Raw genomic sequence first — 12,300 nt, 5'->3', positions numbered from 1 at the left:
CTACTCTTTCGCGAACAAAATGATAATCAATCTCAATATGTTTCACCCGAGAGTGAAAAACTGAATTAGAAGACAGTGCTATTGCATAAATATTATCACAATACAACATTAGAGGAGCATATAAAGGAACCTATAAATCACATAGAAGCTGTCGGATCCAAGCCATTTCAGCAGCAGTTATGGCTAAAGCTCGATATTCTGCCTCAGTAGATGACTGATAAACAGTGTGTTGTTTCCTAGATGCCCAAGAAATCGAACTTGTACCAAGGTAAACAATATAACCAGAAGTCGAACGACGGTCATTTAGATCCCCAGCCCAATCAGCATCACTAAATGCTTGTAAGAACAATGTTCCAGGTTTAAAATGTATACCATAGGTCATTGTACTATTGAGATATCTAAGAATCCGTTTGACTGCAACAACATAAGAATCCATAGGACGATGCATAAACTGACAACATTGATTTATAGCAAATGCAATGTCGGGCCTGGTGAATGTCAGATATTGCAATGCACCAACGACACTACGATACTGTTCAGGATTATGATAAGGCTGCCCTTCTTCCTTGAGAAGCATGTGAGAAGGAAGACAGGGAGTATCACATGCTTTGGCATTTTGCATATCAACCTTATGCAACAGATCCTTGATATATTTAGATTGGGAGACAAATAAACCATCGGACTGATACTGTATTTGTAAGCCAAGAAAATAACTAAGCTATCCCAAGTCCTTCATATCAAATTGTTGAGTAAGAGCCAAGATCACCGTGGAAATATCACTTGAACTACTACCAGTGATAATGATATTATCAACATATAGTAATAACACAACAATGCCAAGCTCAGTACATTTCACAAAGAGAGAAGGATCTGCAAGAGAAGGTTGAAAACCCAAACCTGGAAGAAAGCTTGTAAACTTCTAATTCCAAGCGCGATGAGCCTGTTTTAAGCCGTATAGTGATTTCTTGAGCTTGCAAACATAGTGAGATGGATGATCAGTACTAAAAAACCCAGGAGGTTGAGCCATATATACCTCTTCATGTAAGTCACCATGCAAAAACGAATTTTTGACATCTAATTGGCGCAAATCCCAATGAAACTGAGCAGCAAGAGCCAGAATTAATTGGACTGTACTTGGTTTGACCACGGGAATGAATGTCTCACTATAATCAATCCCCTCTTCTTGACTATAACCCTTGGCAACTAATCGTGCCTTGTACCTGGAAATGGACCCATCAAGATGTTTTTTAAGGCGATAAACCCACTTGCAGCCAACAAGATTTTTACCACTTGGAAAGGGAACAAGATCCCAGGTTTGTTGCAAATGTAAAGTAGTGATCTCATCTTGCATAGCTGCTTGCCATTCTGGGATTTTAGTAGCAGCTTTATTAGTGGTAGGCTTAACAATAGAAATCTCAGATGAAGGAACAGTTGCGGAGTATGCTTTCCTTTTAACAATCCCACTTTTAGACCGAGTTTGCATGGGATGAAGATTGACTGAAGGAACTGGAAGCACAACAGTAAGATTTTCAGATTGAAAATCAGGATCATTAGGGTTAGGGATTGTGTAGCTGTGATAGAGGCTGGAGAGAATAAGGTGGAAGCTTGGGATAAGGTATTGGGTATAGGTATAGTAGTGAACAACTCTGAAGCTGAAGAGGGTACATTCAAAGACTCTGAAGCACTAGATGGTTCAATGAATGACTCTGAAGCTCGAGGTGGTAAGGATGTAGATGATGCAGGTGATGATGATGAATGACTGGTGTGTGATAGTTATGGTGGACTAGAAATCACTGTGTTGTTTTCTGTGAGAAGTGGAATAAGTGAGGAAGAAGTACAGTTTGAAACACACTACAAAGGATGAGTTTTAGATGCCAAAGTTGTGTAAGGAAAAGTATATTCATCAAACAGGACATGCCTAGACACATACAATTTTCCTGTACTTGGTTGAAAACAAATGTAGCCCTTATATTGCCCTGCATAACCCAGAAACACACATTGGGCAGTTTTGGGTTGAAGTTTAGTAGTATTTTATAAGGTCGTAGTAAAGGAAAACAATTACATCCAAAACTTTTCAAATGGGTTAAGATTGGAGAAGTACCAAATAGACAAAAATAGGGAGATTTCATAGACAAAGTATGACATGACATTCTGTTTATCAAATAAACTACAGTAGCACAGGCATGGAACCAAAACTGGGAAGGTAATTTGGAGGTATGCATAAGAGTGAGGGCAGTTTCAACAATATGCCTATGCTTTCTCTCAGCAAGGCCATTTTGTTCAGGTGTATATGGGCAGGATTTTTTATGTATTATGCCTTTGTCAAGTAAAAACTGTTTAAACTTGTTACTGGAAAATTCACCACCACCATCACTTTGAAAGATTTTGAGTGCATTGGAAAACTGAGTAGACAGAAAAGCATGAAACTGCACAAACGTTTGAAACACCTCACTTTTATTCATTAATGGAAATATCCAGGTATACCTGGTACATTCATCAACAAAAGTAACATAAAATCGGAAGTCTTCTATTGACAATGTAGGAGATGGCCCCCAAACATCACTATGGATGACTTCTAAAGGTTGTACAGTTTTATTTGCAGGAAAAGGGAAAGGCAATTTAGTTATTTTGCCCTCTAAACAAGAGATACACACATGCCTAGATTGGTCTAATGCAAAAAGAACCTGAGATTGGTCCAACATTTTTGCAGCAACAAGATTGGAAGGGTGACGTAATCTGTTATCCCAAAGAGATGTGTTGACTTGACGACCAATGAGACAGTGTTGTTGTTTAGGGAAGTGAGATGCTTGATATGCTTGCTTGAGTATGAATGGAGGTATATGAAAAGGAATCGGGTACAATCTAGCTCTCCACAGCCCTTGAAGAAGGATTCTCCCTGTGATCTTGTCCTGTATCCAGAAACAAAACTCAACACATATAAACCGGCAATGATTAACTTTACAGAGCTGATATACGGACAATAGATGTTGTGACAGTTTTGGAACATGTAAAATTTCTTTCAACTAAAAAGCATATTTAGGAGCTCTTAAAGTTGAAGAACCAGTATGAGATATTTCCAAACCTGAGCCACTAGCTGTGGTGATAGTATCAGTGCCTATGAAAAGGACGATCTTGAGCTTAAAGGTTATCAATGTTGTTTAGAGAGGGAAAGATTGTAGACACAGAATGTAGAAAGAGAGAGATCAAAGAGAATTAGAGAGAATTGCACTGTTTGTTATATTGCTTTTACTTCCTTACGAATGAATACAAAAGGTTCCTATTTATACACTTTTCACTACTTGTACAGCAAGTAACAAATCCTTAACAACCTAACAACCATATCACTTAATCTCTTGACAGATGGCATCTTCTTGGCCATTGGATTGATCTTCCTTGTCTATATCTTTACAGTTTTAACTTCTGCATATTTTACTAGACTAAAATTTTTAATTACTGCCAGAAAGATTAAGCTAAAACGATTTAATCAAATCCCAAAACTATCAAACATTTGCTAACTTGCAAAATACAAAAAGGGGGACTTAAATTAAACAAGTCATATGGATTGGATTGGGAAAGCAAACAAAGTCGGCAACTTTTTATAACACCATGTGCAGGAGTAGGATTTTAAACCCAAATTAAATAAACAAATTAAGAACAAAAAATAAAGCAACCCTAATGAGATCCAAAAAGCTCGCTTAATACACACACGCTTTTCGCTGAATCTCCACCACTTAAAAAAGAGGTATTTGTCGGTTTGTCTATGAAGTCGTAGATAGGTGTCAATTTCCTCTTAAATTTTAATTTTAGCTGATTTCTCCCTTGAACTTTTATAATTAGCCAAAATTAAACAAATCAATAAATATTCCCTTAAAGTGTCAGGAACCAAACAGGGAGAATAGGCTAAAATTAAATTAAGTTCAGGAAGAAAATTGACAGCTCTATACAAGTTCAGGAGACAAATCGACAGATATGTCCTTAAAAAATGTCAAGAAAATATCAAAAGTTATCAAGAAAATGCAGGAAATGTAACATTATAATGTAAGTCCAGATAATTAAATATTTGCAAGACGTGAGGTATATGGTTCAACTATTTTCCTTCCCTTTCTCAGGAACCAAACAGAATCCACTGAGAAAACCCATAATATTTCTCAAGAGAGTTGTAAAGTCCTCATTTTTCTTACACACCGAAGCAGAACAGTAAAATATAGAATTAAGGGGCCTAAAACTGAAAATGCAGGTAAAACTTTCTGACTTAATTTCTCAACACACACGCACTTTGACAAACCAAAATAAAAATACATGAAAAAATACAAGCAGAGAAGCAAAAGTAGAATTTAACAAAGCTAGAAGCTTTTTAATACCAACATATAATATTAAAGAGTGTGGAAACTTTCAGAGTTTGTACCTTGATTACGTACCTCCTTTGGAGCTAAATACAGCTGCATTCAGATTTTGGCCATTTTCTTTCCAAAGTTCTGAGAGAGGAAGAGGATGACAATGCAGCAAGGTTTGAGAGATTTAGAAAGAGAGATGAAAATAACGTGGGATTTGCTTAGCTAGGAGTGGTGAGTGAGAGAAAAAAGATGTGGGTGTTGGTACTTGTCTTTCTCTTCCAGTTCGCAACTCCTTTTGTCCGTATTACTTTCTTCGTCTTCTCAGTTTGGTGTTTCTCATTAGTTTCTAAGGTCATTTCCAATCGAAAGAGTCAAATATAGTTCTCGTTTAAAATTATAGTCATACAAAAATTATATTTACAGGGACAGTGTCATATAATACTCATTAACATCTCCAGCTGAACGGGCTTAATCTAATCTCCTCAATAATTTATTAGTTTTAAGTTTATACTTTAAATTCATTGGTTAATTTAATTAAACTACTGTTAGATGTTTCAAATCTAGCCGTTGAATTTGAATTAATTATTGCAACTGAGGAGTTGAGCCCCAATGGGCTCCATAAAATTATAGTCCAACCATCGGTTGGAGATGAACTTTTACGCAAATCAGGCCTTTTTTTTTTTGACACTTTTAGACCTTTAGCCCTCTCTATTGGAGATGGCTTACAAGGAAATGCTTCTAGCTAGGTAGCCAAAACGGTTACTTTTTCAAGTTTCATTTCACATGTGTCCACTTATCTTACTCAAGTTATTATTAATGATGTAATGAATAAATTATAAGGATAAAATCATGTAAGGAGAGAATATTGGTAGACAAAATAAGAGAACTAATCGATGAAATGGGTGCCAAAGGAGAATGGCACATGGGAGATTCAAATAGGTAATAATTAAAGTCAATCAACCCGAAAAGGCATGAACATTTCAAAGTGATTTGATTCCACGGTCATCATATCCCATGATTAAGGTGGCTGTGGAAGGAAGAGTTTTCAAAGAGGCAAGACTTACAGACGAAACAGATGGTCGATCTAGAACTAATGTTTATACTATTGTTGACCCTAAAAATTACAATACCTACCTAGTGCGTAGACTGAACAACTATGAGCTAACTATGTCCTTCTTGTGAATATGAGCGTGCTAACTCGTTACTGAACTCGGTCAGTGAGTAGAATAGATGGGGTGGTGTTGAGTGAATACGGCGGAGGAAGGAACAAGTCTCAGCCTTAGGTTCTAAAACCTAAAGATAAGGTTACTGTATCACTACAAAGTTGAATAACTGGTTCAACTTTCAATGTGCCGAACACGAGGTAACCTGGTAACACCTCACTTCGTCGAAAGGCTAATGAGATGACCACCTCACTTCGTCGAGAAGCTAATGAGATGACCTATATAGGCGAAAGAATTAGATACTCTTTGCATGTCGAGACATGGATAAATAACCAACTGAGCAAAAACAATGTTGTTTACTTATCCAAACTGAAGGTGTTATTGGTTCACCTGGTTCTACGACTTTGGTGCTTCTTAGTTATAAGATGTCGCCAGGTGCCAACACAATGCTGCTTACTTATCCAAGCCGAAGATATGTTGACAGGAGGGTTGTAATAGTTAATGTATTGCTCAGAGATGTGAGAAGGGTTTCACATAGAGTGAAGGTTTTCACGTAAAGCGTTTTTGAGTTATTTGTTAAGTTGAAGGGGCTTTCAATGTTGTAGAGCCTCTTCGGGCTTCCAAGACTACCAGTAATTCACTTTCAGATGGCAATCGAATTAATGGGTGATCTTCCTTTTTCATGGATGATTTAATTTGTTAGATGTATGATGGTTAAGTATCCATCAATTACGTAAGGTAACAACACTGCAAATTCATATATATCTGATGTTCTAATGAAGATTGCATTTGTACACGCATATATACATATTTGCTTCTTCAGCCAAACCACTACCCAAATTACTAAAACTCGAGTCCTACACGCACGCACACAACAGAATTAAAAAGCTCCTTATTGATCACTCAATACTTATTCCGCGTACCTCCAAGTTGTCCAGAACCTTTGGCTTCTTATAATTCTTCAACAGCAGAGAGCAGCAAACAACACTGACAGAAGAAGCTGCCATTGCAGCTCCAGCAATCCATGGTGGTAAACGAAATCCAGTAGGTGGGAATAGGGCTCCTGCAGCTATTGGAATGCCAAGAACGTTATATCCCAAAGCCCAGATGTAGTTCAAACGGATACGGGTGAAGGTTTTCCTAGAAAGGTGAATCGCAGTTATCACATCTTCCAAGTTGCTCTTCACTAGAACAATGTCAGCTGCCTCAATGGCAATGTCTGTTCCTGCACCAATTGCCATTCCTACATCTGCTGCCACAAGTGCCGGTGAGTCATTGATTCCGTCTCCCACCATTGCCACAGTGTAGCCTGAAGCCTGTGAATAATGAAATTAAGTAATGTGTATGCGGTGCGCATGAAGTGAAGAACTTACTCTTGTAGTTTGTAACATATTAACGAAATTATATCATATGTACCTGCAAATCCTTCACTTTCTCTGCTTTCTGATCGGGTTTGGCTTCTGCTATAATGGTCTCAATTCCAACTTCCTTAGCGATAGAATTTGCAGTTCCCCAGTTGTCACCTGTCACCATTATACTTGTAACTTTCATAGACTTGAGTATGGAAATTACTTCTCGAGCACTTGGTTTCAGTGGATCAGATATGGACAGAACTCCAGCCACTTCTCCATCTATAGCTATTAAAATTACAGTTTGAGCGAGTCCTTCCGCTTTTGCAAGTATCTCTTCTGCATCAATTGGAACCGCAATGCTGTGCTCCACTATCAAGCTCTTGTTGCCAACAATTATTTCCTTGTTCCTAACAATGGCCTTCACCCCATGCCCAGTAATGGATTCAAAGTGTTTTGCTTCTGGCCAAGCAGGATTCTCTTCGTCTTCTCTGAACTTTTTGGCATACTCAACAATGGCCTTAGCCAACGGGTGTTCGCTATTCACCTGATATGTATAAATCATATACATAATCATAATGTTTTAAATCAATGGGGCTAATAATGAAAATACTGAGGATATGTGTTTCAAATCTTTAAACCTACCTCAGCTGCAGCAACAAGTTCATAGAATTCTTGAAGCACCATATTTTTCAAAAGTCGCGTGTTGACAACCACTGGCTTTCCAATTGTTAGAGTCCCCGTCTTGTCGAACACAATGCAGTTCACCTAAAACATCATTAATCAGATATATAAGAAGAAAATATGAAAATTCTGATGGACACCTCAGGGTAAGACTAAGGAAGAATATAGTTAGACTACATCAACTGACTAAAGGAAAATCAAATTATATTTTGGTCCATAACTTTGTGAACAAAATAAGAACATACCTAAATTTTTTAAAATTTAAAATGAAACTACACTATTCGTAGACTTCGCTTAACGGGTGAAATTGCATAATTTATTGTTTTTATACTGTCCCAAGGCAGAAAAATAAGAACATATCAATCTACAAGAAGGATGCTGCTTTCTAACCTTATGTGCACTTTCTAATGCTTGGCCTCCTTTGATCAATACACCTTGAAATGCGCCTACTCCAGTTCCAACCATGACAGCTGTGGGAGTTGCTAGGCCTAAAGCACAAGGGCATGCTATAACCATGACAGAAATTCCAAACTGAAGAGAAAGCTCAAAGCTATCCATGGAAGATGGTATCCAAGATTCAGGGTAGCTGTGGTATTTTCCAGCCAAAAACCAGGAAAGCCAGGTCAAGAATGAAAGTAGGATCACCTGCAAATTAGAGCCACGTCTTAAGAAAAAGCCTCTGGTATCCTTTCAATTAAACCAAAAGAAATCCATACAGAACTTAAGTGATTAATCATGTTATAATTATAACCAGTGGCACAAAGTATTTGGAAATGCGGTCAGCAAACTTCTGTACAGGAGCTTTGGCCATCTGAGCTGACTCAACCAGCCGTACAATCTGGGAAAGGGAACTTTCTGAACCAACTCTAGTTGCCTTGATATGTAGGACACCATTCTCATTCAAAGTACCTCCAATGACCGAGTCACCCTTTCTTTTTGCGACTGGTCGTGCTTCTCCTGTTATCATACTCTCATTAACATGGCTTTGCCCCCATGTAACATAACCATCTGAAGCTACTTTCGCCCCTGGAATAATTTTAAGTATGTCATTCTTTTGTATCAACCTACTATCAATTTCCTGTTCATTTATCACATTTCCTACTTCATCTAGTGCCAACAATGCCGCTGTTTCAGGTGCCAAGTCCATCAATTTGGCAATGGCATCAGATGTCTTCCCCTTAGTTAATACCTCTAGGTACTTTCCAAGGAGAATGAATGAAATAAGCATGGCACTAGTCTCGAAGAAATCAGTCCCCATAAAATCTGGAGAGGTAGCAGCTCTCACTACCGAGTAGACCGAATAAAAATAGGCTGCATTTGTTCCTAATGCGATTAGCACATCCATATTGGCGGAACCATGGCGCAGTGATTTGTATGCCCCAGTATAGAACCTCTGGCCTATAATGAATTGCACCGGGGTGGCCAGAATCCATCTCATGAGCTCCCCAATCATGAGATTATTCACAATTTTAGTTTCTAGGCCATGCTTAATTCCAGGAATATACATGAAGACCATGGAGGTTAAAAACACCGGAATAGTGAAAACCAAACTCCACAGAAAGACTCTAAAATACTGCTTAATTTCCTCCTTTCTATGACTATCTCTTCCTGCTTCACCTCCTGGAAAAATCCTTGCCTTGAAACGCCTGGACCCGGTTGTTTCAATCACATTAATGAAACTTCTTGGCCCTGTAATATCTGATTTGTAATAAAGAGAGATTTTCTTGATTTCAGAATCGAAGTCTACAGCTTGCACACCAGGGAGTGCTTGAAGAGACTGTTCAAGTATCCTCATTGAACGATCGGTCCTTACACCATCAACTTCAAGCTCTATCCGGCTCATGTGTTCCCCTGCAGTAATGAGTTTGCCTTCGAATCCAGTGTCTTCAATGGTTTGCAACAGCTGGTTGTAGCTCACAATCTTTGGATCATAGTGAACATCTGCTTCTTCAGTTGCTAAGGCAACTTGGGCTTTTTGTACACCATCAACTGCCTGTAAAGCTGATTCAACAGTGGTCGAGCAAGAAGTGCAAGTCATTCCCTTTATCAGAATTCTGCATATCAATGTGGACTTCTCATTTCCCTCCTCATCATTAATCAAAGTGGCTTGGAATCCAACATCTTCAATCGTCTCGCGAATAGTCTCCGCCTATGATAAGAGATAAGACAACAGCTATAAAAAAAGTCCAACTGCCAATACAGAAAAATTCATTTTTTTTCAAAAAATTAAAAGACAAAAATCGAACTTCCCAACTCCCCCTGCGAGCTTCTTCAGAAAAATTCATTTTCTTCAAATCATGGCATCTTCCTCAAACTGTTCATCGTTTGTTTATTTCAACTGGGTACTCTCGTTGTTAATAGAAGACATATACATAGGCTAACATACCAGAACAGTTTCTGAATTAAGGTGCAAATCTGCTATATATAGGATTAAATTAGGAAAATAATTTTTACACTTTCATTTTCTCTCCTCACACACCAATCTTTATTTTCTTGCCGTTGGATTAAATAAAGTAAACAAAAACCAATTGACAAAAGTTAGTGGTCTACTCAAACAAATGTTGAGCTCGTTGGTGAAAGTGTTAGGCGTCATATAGTATTAGTTTCGTTTTTACATACATATTCTAGAGGCTAAAGCTTGCTTATATTTTAATAGACAGTAGTTTGGGTTGTACTTGGTGCGGAAGAGAAGTCTTTTTTTTTTCTTATTAAAGAAAAATAGGTTTGTGAATCTCTACAAACTATGTAGCTAAGTCGAAGATTAGAACTATGATTAAGACTCTTTGTCAGTTAATTAAGGCCGTGACTTAAGAGGTTTATGAGTAAAATAAGATGCTCTACTTATATATATATATATATATATATTGTCTTGATACTTGATTCATGACCAAATTACAAGGCACCTGGCTTTATATTAAGGTAATGCTAAGAAGACCAAATTTTTTTAAACCAAATTCACAAATCAAATGATGTGATTATAGATGTTTGGATGATTAATTAAGTGTCGATTAACGTGATTGTTTCTTATTGGTGACTCATAATTTGATTTGCAATTTGGTTTAAAAAATTTGATCTCCCTATCATTATCCTTTATATTAAGCTCAATACCTACAACCTAGAAAAATATATAAACAGAATATGAACTTATAACATCTCTTTTGTTGACATTGGATTAGGTCTCCAAGTACATCTTTTTTCCGTGGAAAGAAAATTTTGTTAGAGAAATGATTTCCACAAACTCGTTTTTTCATTCAACAACTTATTGTTCATTTTTTATTTTTAATTCTTCTTTGGTTCACTCAATTCAAAAGCTAAAAATAATAGTTTAGTGTGCAAACTCAATCCAAATGCCACAACTAAGTTTTCTTTTGGTATAGAATTGATTATGTCTGGAATCGAAGCTTAGAAAATCCCAATTTTCATTAACTTATTTGTAAAATTAATAGGACAATTTCTTGGTGTGCAAAAGTGCAGAAGCAATTCCAAGACACATCACATATAAACATGAAGATAATTATTTAGATCCCGGCCACAATCAACACAAAACAAAATTAAAATTTTACATTCAATGTGACACCATCAGTAATCAAAAGAAAAAACAAATGAAAGATCCTCGTGATAGGTAAAGCGACTTACGTTAACGTAATTGGGAAAGAACATAACTTGCGCCCGGTTGTTCAAGACGTCGACAATAGCCTCGCGAATCCCCGGGAGCCTCTTGACGGCCTTCTCGACTGACCCGGCGCAGGCGGAGCACGTCATGCCCGTGACAGAGAACAAAGCCTTATCCTCAGCTCCGGCTGCCAGGCTGGTCTCTTCAGCCGCCACACCTTTGGGGTACTTTGGCATGGAGGGGTAGTGGGGCCGGGGTGAGAGGTCACCCCAGCTCTCGTTGCGTATGCATAGGGCCAAGAACTTGGTCGCCATGAACGTGAGGTTGGTTGGTGGCTATGATCGGAGCCTTCTTTTTGGTCTCTGCAAGCATAAATGATAAAGTTTAAAAATTGGAGGGTAATGTGTTGGCGAAGTAAGAATTTGATTCGAATGCAATGAGTATTTAACGGTGGGGGGATAGATGGTGGAGGGTGGTGGGTCCCGTCATAACCTAAGTCCAACGCTATTGGGTGTGATGAAGTTAGTGGCAATTGTATATGCAGAAAAACCCTAAAAATCTCTTCTTCTTTTTTTATAATTGAAAAAAATAATTAAGAAGAAAGTCAAAGTAGGTTTCTGCGTTTGCCAAAAAAAAAAAAAAAAAAGTCGGTTTCTGCCCCCAAATTGATGAGCCGGATGAAAAGGATTATTTAAAAAAAAAAAAAAAGAAAGATAAATTATGTTTTTTTTTTTTTTTAAATTAGAACATAGTGGATCAAATAGAATGTCTTATTAAATAGAGCAATCTACCACTCGTCTCTTTAGTGCTAAACCTTTGTTTTTGAATAAAGGTAAAGATATTGGTAAAGGTTTTTGATAATTAGAGTAGGGAGTGATTTTCTGCACACTTATTTTTACTTTTTGTATACCTATTTTAATTTCGGTTTTTGATTATTTTTTTTTTGTTTTGTTCAACTTAGCATTCAAAAAAAGCATAGTTCAGAGCTCAGCTCCAACTAATTCTTCATAAGTGAGGTGAGATATTTGCCTTTCTTTTTTATTTTTATTTTTTTGTACAAGATCCGCTTTTTTGTTAGCATGACCAGGAAATTGAAGTTGATTTACTTGGTCGGCCAATAATCGGAACCGCCCACCACAAGCACCCGCGGCTCAGGG

General features: G+C 37.5%; 1 protein-coding gene across 1 annotated transcript; it reads right to left on the bottom strand.

Moving 5' to 3' along the window:
• Nucleotides 1-6,231: 6,231 nt before the first annotated feature.
• On the bottom strand, nucleotides 6,232-11,545 carry LOC126598537 (probable copper-transporting ATPase HMA5). Its single transcript, XM_050264905.1, has 6 exons — nucleotides 11,167-11,545; nucleotides 8,282-9,679; nucleotides 7,921-8,175; nucleotides 7,492-7,614; nucleotides 6,914-7,393; nucleotides 6,232-6,813 (listed from the first exon to the last, which is right to left on the bottom strand). Exons 1-6 carry the CDS (start codon nucleotides 11,455-11,457, stop codon nucleotides 6,397-6,399), a joined length of 2,964 nt encoding a protein of 987 aa, XP_050120862.1. The 5' UTR covers nucleotides 11,458-11,545; the 3' UTR covers nucleotides 6,232-6,396.
• Between the last annotated feature and the right edge of the window lie 755 nt (nucleotides 11,546-12,300).

This window comes from Malus sylvestris, chromosome 14 (genome assembly GCF_916048215.2).
Source record: "Malus sylvestris chromosome 14, drMalSylv7.2, whole genome shotgun sequence".
Lineage (NCBI taxonomy): Eukaryota > Viridiplantae > Streptophyta > Magnoliopsida > Rosales > Rosaceae > Malus > Malus sylvestris.
This window is presented reverse-complemented; position numbering and strand designations above follow the sequence as displayed.